Source organism: Apis dorsata, unplaced genomic scaffold (genome assembly GCF_000469605.1).
Source record: "Apis dorsata unplaced genomic scaffold, Apis dorsata 1.3 scaffold_1085, whole genome shotgun sequence".
Classification (NCBI taxonomy): Eukaryota; Metazoa; Arthropoda; class Insecta; order Hymenoptera; family Apidae; genus Apis; species Apis dorsata.
In genome coordinates, this window is record NW_006264183.1 from 526,532 (window position 1) to 541,372 (window position 14,841).

The 14,841-nt window shown below is 19.5% G+C and overlaps 3 protein-coding genes across 10 annotated transcripts in view; 2 read left to right on the forward strand and 1 right to left on the reverse strand.

Moving 5' to 3' along the window:
- Positions 1 to 5,510, forward strand: part of LOC102681535 (rhythmically expressed gene 5 protein) — a 9,749-nt gene extending 4,239 nt beyond the window's left edge. For 3 of the 4 annotated variants that reach the window (XM_006624580.1, XM_006624579.1, XM_031514619.1), the window contains exons 3-5: positions 1,748 to 1,919; positions 2,001 to 2,090; positions 4,839 to 5,510. In XM_006624580.1, coding sequence (XP_006624643.1) covers positions 1,748 to 1,919; positions 2,001 to 2,090; positions 4,839 to 5,230 — 654 coding nt within the window. In that variant the 3' untranslated portion in view covers positions 5,231 to 5,510. Of the gene's footprint in view, positions 1 to 1,211; positions 1,257 to 1,747; positions 1,920 to 2,000; positions 2,091 to 4,838 lie in introns of those variants that run through there. The other variant, XM_031514620.1, reaches the window with a different exon arrangement.
- Positions 5,511 to 7,012: 1,502 nt separating this feature from the next.
- LOC102670918 (actin-interacting protein 1) lies at positions 7,013 to 13,101 on the forward strand. 2 transcript variants are annotated; one of them, XM_006624587.2, is made up of 14 exons: positions 7,013 to 7,160; positions 8,173 to 8,294; positions 8,408 to 8,498; positions 8,614 to 8,761; positions 9,110 to 9,277; positions 9,673 to 9,841; positions 9,932 to 10,060; positions 10,153 to 10,257; positions 10,327 to 10,647; positions 10,727 to 10,846; positions 10,929 to 11,087; positions 12,286 to 12,288; positions 12,367 to 12,517; positions 12,615 to 13,101. In XM_006624587.2, exons 1-14 carry the CDS (start codon positions 7,145 to 7,147, stop codon positions 12,722 to 12,724), a joined length of 1,812 nt encoding a protein of 603 aa, XP_006624650.1. In that variant the 5' UTR covers positions 7,013 to 7,144; the 3' UTR covers positions 12,725 to 13,101. The 2 variants fall into 2 exon arrangements, with proteins under 2 accessions (XP_006624650.1, XP_006624651.1); XM_006624588.2 differs by lacking the exon at positions 12,286 to 12,288.
- A 622-nt stretch (positions 13,102 to 13,723) lies between these two features.
- The window catches only part of LOC102670593 (protein abrupt-like), a 4,313-nt gene continuing 3,195 nt past the window's right edge, over positions 13,724 to 14,841 (reverse strand). For all 4 annotated transcript variants that reach the window (XM_006624585.2, XM_006624584.2, XM_006624586.2 and 1 more), the window contains one exon: positions 13,724 to 14,549. In XM_006624585.2, the coding sequence (XP_006624648.1) occupies positions 13,881 to 14,549 (669 nt within the window). In that variant the 3' untranslated portion in view covers positions 13,724 to 13,880. The remainder of the gene's footprint in view (positions 14,550 to 14,841) is intronic.

Consider the following 14,841-nt stretch of genomic DNA (forward strand, 5'->3'; position numbering starts at 1 on the left):
TAATATTAATAATAGTTATTATATTATATTAAAAAATTTGAAAATTATCAGTTTGCTTTTAATTTTATAATTATTCTATAATTCTATTCTAATCATAAACTTGATAAAAAAAAAACATTAAAAATCAAAAGACAGAATATAATAGCACTGAAAATTCATTGCAAATATTTAAAAACTAATATACATACTTATATAAAAGAAACAGTTTAAAATGATTTCTACATTACATTTAAAAATCATCGAAATCGAGAACATATTTTCCAAATTATTACCAAATTATTGAATTTAAATTCAAAATATATAACATTCCTAAATTTTGCATATCTATTTGAAATTATTTATATAAAGGAATTATCTATATTCATTTTCTGTTTATACTAATTATTTATCGAATGGTTTTCTATTCATATCTATTTTAATTAAATAAATTTTTTAAAAAATAAGATTTTTTATAAAATAATTCTCTGTTAATTACACAGTAAATTTAAATACTTCAGATTAGATCGAAATCGTGTATGCATATATGCGAGTATATATATATTATTTATATATTATATACATCTATCATATATAATATACATATATAAAAATTTATTCTTTTACTTATATATAACTTGAAATTAAAATTTAAATTTATATATTAGTACTGTAGTAATATAATATAAGTAATATAGTCTTAGAAATAATAAATATTTTTTTATTTTGTATATAATTTTTATCTATATATAATAAATTGCAAATTCGATCTTTTTCAAATAAGATAGAGAAAAAATATTAATAATTAAAAATATTAATAATTATTAGCAAAAAAGTTGAAAAGCTTTATAATTTTAAAATAAAATTTTTATCAAGAATAAAAAAAATAAAAATTTCAAAGATGAAATAATTTATAGATATATATGGATTAGTTTGTTACAAGATTGTTTTTATAAAAAAAAATTTTTTTTCAATTTTATCATTATACAAATATATTTTTCAATATTTTCTTTTCAATCGAAAATATTTATCTATTATGATTACAATAAATTTTAACGGATTTTAAAAGATATATTTACAGAAATGTCATTAAAATTAAATTCTAGATTAAATCGAAATGTCATCGTACAACCATAAATAAAACCAAAAGTATATGTACATCAATTATTGTATTTTACATAAATATATTACAAACAAAAATATGTTTCACACGATAAATAACATTTCTTATGATGAAAAGAAAAAAAGACATGTATCGCAATCAAAATCCAATACGTGATGTATGATACAGGCTATGGCACGCATATATATTTGTTTGTTATAACTGTATCCAATATCCTGCGTGTTACACATTGTCGAGTTTCACCGGACGCGCATAGAATGCATTTGTCATTACCAAATGGAAAACAGCTTTCGCGATGATTAACAGTTTATACAGATAAAAATATATTCATTCTCTGTATTGATTCTAACAATTTCATTGATTCTAAATAATAGTATTATAATTTAAGAAATGATATAATTTTTAAAAATTTGAATAAATATGAATAATTTTTTAATTAAAAATTAATCTTGAAAATAAGATTCAACGATTTTATTATTTAATGATTTAATGATTTTATTAGAGAACTAATATTTACTTGAGATTAAATGAAATATTTTCTATATCATTATTTAATAATTAATTTTTTTGTAATATATATTTATTTTATTTAATATTCAATGAAAATAATATTTATTTAGAGATAATGTATAGGGTATTTACTTTCAGATGAGTTACTTGTTAAGAATATTCAGCCTACAGGTGGCCAAGTACTGTATGGATTCTTCAATGCCAGATTGTAATAAAAATTTATTGCTTACCGGGATACGGAACTTAGGTAACATGGAAAATAATGTTCTTGATAAATTGGATCCGTATCAACGTGACGCGAAAGGACTTAGTAAGATCTGCAATTTCATTATGAACGAAACATAATAAAAATTAATGATATTTTCGTTAATTTATAATTTCTTGTTTATAGTTTGGCGTGCCATGATAAAAAACGCATATAATACAAGAGTCGCTCACAAGCCAGATGAATTTTACTTCTCCGTCGGAACAGATTCATTAGGTATATATTTAGAATTAAAATAATAAATTTTAACAAAAGAACAAATTTGAAAAAATTAAAATTATTAGTTTTAGTTTTATTCAATTTCAGAATCTTTTTCTTAATTTCTATTAATTTTATATTCTGAGATTATTTTAATTTCTAGTTTTGTTTTTCTGAAACATTAATACAAATCAAGTTCTAATTCTAAAAAAAAATAAAAGATTATATTCAAATAAATATTTCTTTATAATTATATATATATTATAATTTATAATTATAGTTTATAATTATGTGTTTATAATTATATTTAAAAAAAAATTCAATAATAGAAAAAATTGAAAAAAAATAATAGAACTTCATTTTATTTTTTTTTTTTTTTTGAAAATGAAATTATGCATTAAATAATGAAATCAATACATTAAATGACTTATATTTAATTATAATTCAATCCTATATATTACTATTATATATATTATATATAATATATATATTATAGGATATATTATAAGATTTTACATAAAAAATTCAAAAAAAAAGAAAAATATTATAATTAGGAAATTTTATTTTTATTTAAAAAGATATATTTTTCCAATCAAAAATTTTTCTGCGGATAATATAAAACCTTGATTTTTTTAAACTTTTACATGGATGTATTATAATATTTAATAAATTTAATGTTACTATTATTCTTACAATTCTAATACTCTATTCTATTAATATATTTACATTTACATTTATATTATATTTACATTTATTATATAAGTTAACTATTTACAAAAATTACAAATATAATAATTATTTTTGCATATGATGATGATGATGATGATAGTGATAATGACAATGATAATAATAATAATAACAATAACTATAATAATAATACATTTTAAGATATAGATATAATTAAATATATAATTAAATATAATAAATAAATTAATATATATTTATATATTTAAGGAATAAAGAACATATTTATTTAACTTATGAATTCAAAATCGGATTCCATATTATCTATTATAGGATAATATAGGATTTTACATTATAGTAGCAGTAAATTAGTTTTACAAATTTTTTCATATTTATAAACAATTAAAAAATTTATTAAATTTTTTATTACAATAAGTAAATTACTATCAAACTAATTTAAAAATATAATAACACCATTACGAATAAAGAAATAAAAAAATTGATATATAAATTTTTAAGAAAATATATAAATATTATCAAGAAAAGATTTTTTGATTTTATGAACATATTTAAGTTATTATAAAAAAAATTAAATACGTCTTAAATCCATTTTTAATTTCGTATTATTTTCTTTCTGCAACAAACATATTCTATTATAAAATCATATATATTATCCAATATTAATTTTATTAGGGATTTTCAATTTATCAACATTATCACGTTTTTTCTTTATTAATTAAAAAAAAAATGTAAAAATCACAATAGCGAAATGTCAAATTACGAAAATTGTTATAAACATAAAGAAATCAATAATATTTGTTTTACATGTTTTATTTTCGTAGTCTAAATGAATAAAAACAAATGCTATGAGAAAGTTTCAATTGTACATGTCCCATTAGAAAGTTTTTTTTTTCTTCATTCGAATGAGATCATATTTGATAGCTAGATGCTTCTTTTCAATTGGACTAACTTATTTAACTGCACTTTCACCCAATCATTTGAACACATGAATCAATGGTTTAGAATGATTTTTTTGGATGTCATAAAAATGTTATTTTTTAAAAGATTTGAGATAGAGATATTATATTTATATAAAAAGAGAAACAAATAAATAAATATAATTTCTTTTGCATTTACGTATTATTTTCCAAAAGATTTTATTGAAAAAATTATTTAGCAAATAAAAAGAAAAAAGTACTATATTAAGCTAATATGAAAATATTGAATTATAATGCAAAGATCATATAATTAAAAAGAAAAATAACTTTCAAATCATATATATTTAAGTTAAATCATAATCAAATTATACAAATATTAATTAAAAAAAATTAAATGGCTATTTAATATTAAATTCATCTAAATTATTAATAGATTTGTTTTTTTTAATAAAATTAATAATGACGTTAAAATTTAAAGTTATCTTAAAAAATAATTATAAATATATAAATATTATAGTTTTGAAACAAATAATGAATGAATTTTTTTTAAATCTAATTTTTAGAGAATAATTTATGATTTTAAAAATCATCATAAAAAAAAATATATATATAGTATATATAGTATATATATATATGTGAATGTATGTAATATATAATGTAAAATGTATATATGTTTATGAATGTATATAAATAATATGAATATAATAAATAATAAAATATAAATGTTATGAATATATATAAATAATAATATATGAATGTTTAGTGAATATATATAATTTATACAATGTATAGATTAAGTATCAATAAATGAATACTTACAAGGATTAAAAAAAGATTATTATGGATCTTTATTCGGATATTATTTCGTATTATATATGAAGAATACTGAAGAAAAATTTAAAAGAATATTTGTGGCAAATCTATAATCGATTTTTTAAGTTGTCTTGAAAAAGATTGTATAAATTGCATCATAAATAATAAGCATTATTTTAAACAATGTTTTTGTTTTAATTTTTTTTATTTTTATTTATTTTATTTTTTTCACAAAATTATTTATTTTATTTTATTTATTTTTTTGCGAATTATAATTAAATTAATTTATAGTGTTAAGTGAAATTATATTTTTATTATTCTTTTTTTTCAGCTATCAGTGATAGCGATATAAATGGTATTGGAGAAGAAACAATGACAACACGTGATCGTATTCAATTATCTTCTAAACACGCTGGTCCCTTCCTGGTCGGACCAATGGTAATTCGAGTATACCCGGATGGTCGACCAGTTCCAGAAGATTTGATGCGTCCTTTGCCTCGAGATGAAGATATGGAAGAATTCAGACATTCTCAAATACCCTCATTTGAAAAAATGGAAACTAATAAAGATATTTTCTTCGAAAAACAATTAAAAGAAAGCACACTTATAGAACCTAATAATCATGGGTTGCCTCAAGAGAAGATTGTTCGAAATAATCATTCACTATTTAAGAGACGATTACCACAAGAAGTAATTGTAAAGCGTAAGATACGGTATTATTGAATAGTATCTAAAATTTAAATTCATTAGATAGTCTTAAAAATCTTCGTTGTGAATATTTGTAAAATTCATCGAATATTTGGGTTTTTAGAAATAATGAAAATGGAATGTTTAGTGAAAACTTTTCTTTAAAAAAAGTTAGAACATTAGAGATGTGTAAATAGTTAAAATATATAAAAGATAAAAACTAAATATTTAGTTATTAAATGTACTTAGAAAATTTGAAGATTTACTGGTATAAAAAATAATATTTTTTTCAGATATAATGAAGTCACACTTAAAATATTAATTTATATTCAACAAAATTATTGTTATTTTTTATAGTTTATTTTAGTTTATTTTTTATAGTTGCAAAATATTTCATTTTTATGAAAAATTTTTTATAAAAAATGGTGTTAATGGTTATTTAAATGTTAAATAGAAATTAATTCTTGATGTAATATTTAAAATATTTAATCATTTTCAAAATGATTAAGTTTAAAAGTAAGAGAATGAATGATATTTTTTGATAATTTTAAATATTAACATTATTAGATAAGATTTTTATAAAAATTACTGAACAAATTTAAAAAGACTGCTTTTAATAATGGTATCAATATTTTATATGAATATTAATCACATATCAGTCTCCAAAAACATTTAATATAGAATATAATATTTAGAAAGTTAATTGACGATTGGTCGACACTAAAATTGTTTATTTTTGTTGCAGCTTTTAAATTTTATTTAATAAGTACATCATACAAAATTTTATCTATATTTTTATAGATTGCTGCATGTATTTTTATAAAAAATGTCGATCATGAATATTTTCCATTATTTTATTACATATATGTTAATTATTACTATATGTTTTCCATTAATTTATTATTTATTTTATCATTCTGCAAAATATCATTTAATTTTACATTGATTCCATTTATAATTTCACTCATTTTTAAGTAAAATTCAAATATGCATGAAATTTAGCAATAAATATGAAAATTAAAAAATAAATAAAAAAATTCAATTTTTTTCTATTATATGAGATTTTTTAAAATCTCAATTATATTTTCAATATTTTTATTTGTTTTTAAAATACATGTCTTTGTGGTATATGGGAACTTACCTCGCTAAAAAATTTATTTGTCATGCTGAGTGAATATACATATAAAATTCATACAGTATAATATTAAGAATATATTTTCATACATATATTGAAATTTATGTTGAATATTTTATTTGACAAAATATATTTATTGTAATTGTATAGACAAATTTGAACGACGAAAACAAATTGATTTGTAAATATTTGTATAATTTAAATTGTTATATTTTATATATTATAAAAATTTGGTATATAATATTTACACTTTTTATATATTTTAAAATGTATTAGAACTTTCATTAAAATATTTTGATATTTTGTTCAAAATATAATAATATAATATAAAAATACAATAAAATTGTTTATAAATTTTTATAAAATTTGATTTAATATTAAAGCAAAATTTATAAATATATTTACAAATGACTTGAAATAAAATGTGATATTTGATTTGAAACAAATTATTTTTATTTAATTATTTTAAGAAATTTGTGATCTTTTTTCTTTTTTTTTTAAATAAGTTGTATGAATTAATTGAAAAATGTTAATTATTTTTATAATTTATTTATTATTATAGATTTTTATTTTTATTTATTATTGAGAAAATATTTAATCAAAATGAAAACAGCACTTTAATATCATTTATTGCACAGTTATTTGCCAATCTTGTTTGAGTATAATCAATGCTTCGACTAAATAAGGCAAGGGCGGAACAAGTATTTCGATGAAAAGTTTGGGGGGGGGATACAGCAGATACGAAGAAGGCATTGAACTGATTCTGATTGTTGAATTTTTTTCAAGTATTATTTAAAAAAACATACATAAGAAAAATGTCCTATGAAACAAGTAAGTGATACATTAACGTTTTAACTATTTTTTGTGTTTTTCAAACAATTTATTATTATCTATTTTATGTGAATATCGACTTATTCAATTTTCCGGTCTTATCTCAAGCTAAATCATAACACTTCAAATGCATCCACATATGTACATGTCATGATAGATGTGTACATGTCATGATAGAATAGATTATAATTAAAATAATTATGAATTTTTAATTATGAATTTTTTTTATATATGACTATATATACAGAATTCATTATATATCATTCATTTTATGCTATTTTTATCGAATTTATCGAATTATGAATTAATTATTTTTTATTTTTGAATATATATATATTTTGAGTAGATATATATCTTTATTATTAAAATTAATATTTACAATAACAGTTAATATTTTGTCATGTTGAATTCAATTTATAGTAATAATATGAAATGAAAAAAATGAATGATAATCATCATAAAAAATAATCATAAAAAATATTTTAACAGCGTATTATTAAATTAAATATTTGATATATATAATTAAATTTATAAAAATAGAAGAAGCAGAATAAATCTTCACTTTTTAATAAGAGAATTAAAATATCTTTCTATTATATTATATGTTTTAAAAATTTAATTATAAGCATTATTATATATTTTCTATCTCTTATTCTATCTATTATATTTAATTATAATATATTCTTTTCAATATAAATATGCTTAATTTTATTAACCAAAATTTAATCAAAAATAAATTATCTAAGAAATATCAAAAGCAAGCATAATTTTAAACCAAAATACAGAGTTTTGATGCTTAAAATAATTTAAATTATTGGACTTATGCCAAGGAAATATATTTTAGTTCCAGTTAGAAAATATATTACATAATTTTCTTCAAATTTTATGAAGTAATATTAATAGTTTATATTTAATAAAATTTTTATTTTATATGTATTAAATTTTATATATATTGTTTTCTTATAATATATATATATTATAAGAAAACATTATTTTATTCTTATATTTGCAGAGTATATATTTGCTACATTACCTAAAACACAAAGAGGACAACCTCTTGTATTAGGATGTGATCCTAAAGGAAAAAATTTTTTATATACTAATGGTAATAGTGTAATCATTAGAAATATTGATGTAAGTATAATAAATAATATATATATATTTTTTATACAATATTATATACATATATATATATATATAAATTTTGTATTTAAAAATATCTTTCTAAATATTTTAATAATTTTTAGAATCCAGCTATTGCAGATATTTATACAGAACATTCTTGTCCAGTTAATGTTGCAAAATATTCTCCAAGTGGATTTTATATAGCATCAGGTGGTATGTATAATTATAAATAAAAATTTATTAGAAATTAATAGATAAAAACATAATAGTAATTCAATAATAATTCAACTAATAAACACTTAAAAATATAAACATTTTTTTACTATAGATCAATCAGGTAAAATACGTATTTGGGACACTGTTAATAAAGAACATATTTTAAAAAATGAATTTCATCCAATTGGTGGACCTATTAAAGATATAGCATGGTCATTTGATAATCAACGTATGGTAGTTGTTGGAGAAGGAAGAGAAAGGTAATTTTTTATATGTGAATTGAATTATGTGAATTTTTGAATTATATTATTGAATACAAAAAGTGACAATTGTTAGTTTTTTCTAGTCTATTTTTTAGAAAAATAAATATTCTCCAACATCAACAAAACATGTTGTAATATCAATTTTGAAGATAGATTTTGAAGATAATATAGGAAATTTATAGGATTATTAGAAAAAAATAAATAATTAAATATTTTACTTAAAAAAGAATATTTTTTACTCAAAAGAACTGAGACTCTTCTGCATTCACTAGTATAATTTTAATAATAAATATATTTCTATAATATATATCTGTAATAATTTTATTTAATATAATTTAATTTTAGATTTGGTCATGTGTTCATGGCAGAAACTGGTACATCTGTAGGTGAAATTTCTGGTCAAAGTAAACCTATTAATTCATGTGACTTCAGACCTACTAGACCATTTAGATTAATCACTGGAAGTGAAGACAATACTATTGCTGTTTTTGAGGGACCGCCTTTTAAATTTAAGTACGTATATGAAAATATCAATAAATCAATTTACTATAAAAATTTTTATTTTTGTGCAAATTTTACAAATTTTAGAAATAAGTGATTTAAAAAAATATTTGAATCTTATTTTTTTCAAATTATTAAATAACAAACTGATTTTTTAAATTTTTCTATTCTATTTATACTAATTTTTGTACAAATTATAAAGATAATTATAAAGATAATTTTAAAAAATTTCATTGAAATATTTTTGAATGTTATTATTATTAAATATTATTATTAAATATTCAAAAAAATTGTGAATATAAGTAGCATTCTTTATCTATAAAATTAATAAAATTCAAGATATAAAAAATTAAAACTTTTATTTAAATGATAAATTTTTAATAAAATAAATAATTATATATATACAGAATGACCAAACAGGAGCATACTCGATTTGTTCAAGCAGTGCGCTATTCTCCTAGTGGTAATTTATTTGCATCTGCAGGATTTGATGGCAAAGTATTTATTTATGATGGTATAAACTCCGATCTAATTGGAGAAATAGGATCACCAGCTCATCAAGGAGGAGTATATGGGGTAAGTAAAAATTAAATCTTTTAAAAATAAATACTTTTAAATATACTAATAAAGAATATACTTATTTTTTGATAAAAATTCTTCATACAGGTGGCTTGGAAGCCAGATGGTACTCAATTATTGACTGCTTCTGGTGATAAAACATGTAAACTTTGGGATGTAGAAACTCGTTCTTTGATTAGTGAATTTAACATGGGAACAACAGTTGATGATCAACAAGTATAAATATAAGCTTTCAATTATATAATACAATTAATAATGATCCTGAAAAAAATAAAAATAAAATGAGATACGAAATTAATTTTTTTTAGGTCAGTTGTTTATGGCAAGAAAAATATTTGCTATCTGTATCTCTAAGTGGTTTTATTAATTATTTGGATGTTGATAATCCTACAAAACCACTTAGAATAATAAAGGTATAAATAATTTGAATGCATAATAAAAATGTTTTTATAATATAAATTTTTAATTCTGCACTTTTTTAGGGTCATAATAAACCAATAACAGTATTAACTTTGAGTCCTAATAGAAGTACAATTTATACTGGATCTCATGATGGATATATTACTAATTGGAATGCAAAAACGGGAGAAAATAACCGTATTCAAGGTCATGGACATGGAAATCAAATTAACGGAATGAAAACTACAAAGAATTTGCTTTATACTGCTGGTATTGATGACACGTTAAGATTAGTTGATATTGATACAAATATGTATACAGATACAGTTATAGTTAAATTGGATTCTCAGCCACGTGGTTTAGATATTTACAAAGATATAGTTGTAATTGCAACCATTCGACAGGTAAAGTTATTTTATTTTAAATAACTAATTTAATGAAATTAACATTAATTAAATATAATTAATTAATAATGTATTTTAGATAACTGTTACACAAGATGGACGAAAAATATCAAATACATCTATTGATTATGAACCATCTTGTATATCAATTAATCAAGAAAATGGTGATATAGCTATAGGAGCCACATCAGATAATATGGTATAATTACTTATATTAATTTATAAAAATTTATGTAAGTATATTTTACAAAAATATAATCAATTTTTTACATAATTTTTAGCTTCGTATATATGCACTATCAGGTACAAATCTAACTTCAAAAATGGAATTACAACATTTAGGTCCAGTTACAGATGTTGCTTATAGTCCTGATAGCAAATATTTGGTAGCTTGTGATACAAATCGAAAAGTGGTTCTTTATACTTGTCCAGAATACAAGGTAAAAAAAAAAAAGTATTCATGAAAATTAAATTAAAAAACAATTAATTTATCTTTTCTATAATTTTCTTATATAATATAATCTTATATATAGAGCGAATCACGTAATATGACTATTTCAAATATAAACTATTTATTGTATAAAAAAATGTTTTTGTAAAAGTGGATAATGATAATTCTTAATTTTTATATTATTTAGATATATTATTTAGATATAGAGAATATTAATGTATTCGAATAATTGAAAAAATCTTGAAAATCTATTCTAAAAATCAAAAAAAGTATAAAAATGTTGACTTATTTATTAAATTATAAACAATTTAAGTTTGCATTACATTAAATAAGATGGAAATGACAGTGTAAAACAGTGCTATCTTATTTTCTTTTTGTCTTGTTTTATTTAATATAAATATTAATTGATTAAATAAGTTAATAAATAATTTAATAAATAAGTTTCAATCTATTTTTATATTTATTATAAATATATAATTTTATTATATATTTATTATATATAAATTTTATATTTATTTTAATTTTTAAATTCAATTTTTAAAATCAACCTTCTAAAGATATTTTCGAATGTATAATATATTAATAATAGTATATAATATATTAATACACTATATAAAAAATATATGAAAATAATCTTTGTTTTGTTTAAATAAAATCATATATATATATTTAATAAATTTATTAATTAAAATTTTGTAAAATTTATCAAAGATAAAAAACATATAAACTGATATATAATTTTTGTTCATTTTCTTATATTTTATGGTAAATATTATTAAATGTCAAATAAAATTAAAATTTTTAAATTAAAAATAAAATTAAATAATTCTTTATTATAAATGATTTAATAGATATAAATGATTTAAAATGATAATCTATTTTGATTAATTGTATTAAAATGAAAAAATGAAAAACTGAAACTGATAACATTTTTTTATATAATTTATATTTTTCGAAATAATTACGTGCATCATATATGTATAATGTTAAATATTAATTGCTTTTAATTTTGTTTTTAATATTTAGTAAAATTCATTATTTTCGCTAAAATTTAAATTTATTGACATTTTATATTTTTAATATACATATTAAGATTAATATCTAATAAAATATCGTGATTGCCATATTATATATATATCCATTTTTTTTTAACAATTGCTTCTTTTAAATGCTTATTGGATTTTTAGAGGGTGAGTATTTTTGCTTAAAAATAATTTTTTAATTGAAATTTGATTAAAAAATTTATTAAAGAATATATAATTTTACAGCTTGCACATAATAGAGAATGGGGTTTCCATAATGCAAGAGTGAATTCTGTAGCATGGTCTCCTAATTCCATAATGGTTGCAAGTGGTAGTCTTGATACAACAATTATCATTTGGAGCGTAACAAATCCAGCAAAACATACTATTATTAAAAGTAAGTATATATAAAGAACTATTTCTTTTTGTTATTTTATTTTTATAATTATCATATTTTATTTTAAATATAATTATCAAAAATAATTTTGTTTTAGATGCTCATCCCCAAAGCCAAATAACACGTTTAGTTTGGTTAGATGAGGAAACATTGATCTCAGTTGGTCAGGATTGTAATACTAAAATATGGCGTATAGAACAGATTTAATTAATAGTTTGGAAGTATGTTTCTTCTTTTTAAAAGAGCTTCATTTTTGAATGCATTTTATTTATTTTGTAGTGAATGAATATTGTATATTATTTTTTAATATGATTTTCGGAATTAATTGATCAATCTGTATTATGATTTTATATTTGATATATCGGAATAGTCAAAACAAGTACATAGTATATACAATCGAAATTGCTACAATGTCTTTTTACATTTTTGCGCTGTGTCAATTATAAATAACATTTTTTACATACAATTATTTTTTAGATATTTACAATATAATGAAAATATATTGTCTTTTTAATTATTCAATTTTTACTAGGTGATTGTAAAAAGAATTAATTATGAAAAAAAAAAACATCAAAACGGGACATGTCTAATTGTCTACTTTGTCTTTATTAAAACATCTTAACGATAACAAGAAAACAATAACAATTCGAACACTAAGGGCTTTAAGGAACGTGATCACGCTTTTTTTAAATTATTTGTACACTTAAAACAACATAATCAAGGTTACTATAATTTGCCTTATTCTTAATCAGTCCAGTACTGAATATTTCTTAAAAACTTGAGGTACATAAGTTTTCATCTTAAATCTTCCACTAATTTATTTTTATATGATAAAATATTTAATTTTTATATTTAAAGATTTTATATGTAAAGATTAAATATTACATCAAAAATTAGAAAGGATCATATAAATTGGGAAATAATCTTTATATATTTTTGTTTTAATTCATATTATCTATCTATATGGATTTTTTTAATTAAATAAATAATGATATGGAGTGTACCATTTGAACAAGAAAACATTTTAATAATTTTACAATAAAAAATTAATATTTTCATATCGATTCTACTTTCTTTTTATAAATCAAAAATCTATAATTTAAAAGAAATATATATACTCTAGCAATAAATAACGAAAACAATCAAGAAATTTCTGATATTTAATTATGACTAATTTTTTTCATTTTTAGTTCATAATTTTTTTTGTTTTTTTTTGTTTTGTTTTTTTTTTTAATCAATACGCATTTACTTAGATCAATAATACGTAAATTATTTAGGACATTAAATAACACAAAAGATTTATGTTTTAAATAAATCCTAATCCTAAAACAAAGATATAAATCAAGGATAAAGATACCAATTTTTATGATTTCGGTGTACTATAACGTGAACGTTTTTGTGGCGAGGCCACTGGATGTCTATAAGAAACGTGTTTTCTAAGGGCATCTCGTGATCTTGATACATGTGAACAAGCTGTGCAACTATATGAACTATTACTATGAGTTTCCATATGTACTCGCAAGTTATATTGATTACTTAATTGCTTTCCGCAAATAAGACAAGTAACACTAGATTTATTATAATTCTGAGAACTTTTACCGCTCACAGAGCTGGTAAGAAATTTAAAATTCGCATCCCAAACAGGAGGAGGTTTTGTATCTTCTATTGGAGTAATTTGATCTTCTAAAGCAGGTGTACTCTCATCTATTCCACTTTCCGAATATGTTTTCTCAACATATTTATTGGTGGAAGCATTAATGGAAGGAATACTAATTTTTTCTCTTGTATTTAATTTCGCATTAATAGAGTAATAAGGTTTAGTCTTCACGCAATAAGGTATACTTTCTTGATCATTAAAGGTTTCCTCTACATTTTCAGTTGTTTCTGTTTCTAGAACAGTTTCTAAAGATTCGCCACCACTTGCAGTATTGTCTTTATTTTCTTTTTTTATTGATGTTTCGGCTAATACTTTTTCTTGTAGCTGTACTGGTGTAGGTTGAACATATAAACCATTATCATGTCTCGAATTTTTCTGTAAAAAATAAAATAAAAAAATAAAAAAATAAATAATAATTATAAGAAATATGAAGATAAAATATGAGATGACTTTTACTTTTTTTAAATTTATTTTTTATATTTTATTAAAAAATATTCCTGTTCTACCTAGCCTCTAAGATTATAATTTTTTAATCATAAAAAAGTAAAATTTAATTTTATTTTTCAAAACATTTTTACAATTTTATTTTTATAAGTTATAAAAATTTTCATGCATTGCTCCACATTTGTTTATATTCATTTTTTAAATAAAAAATAGAATTATTATA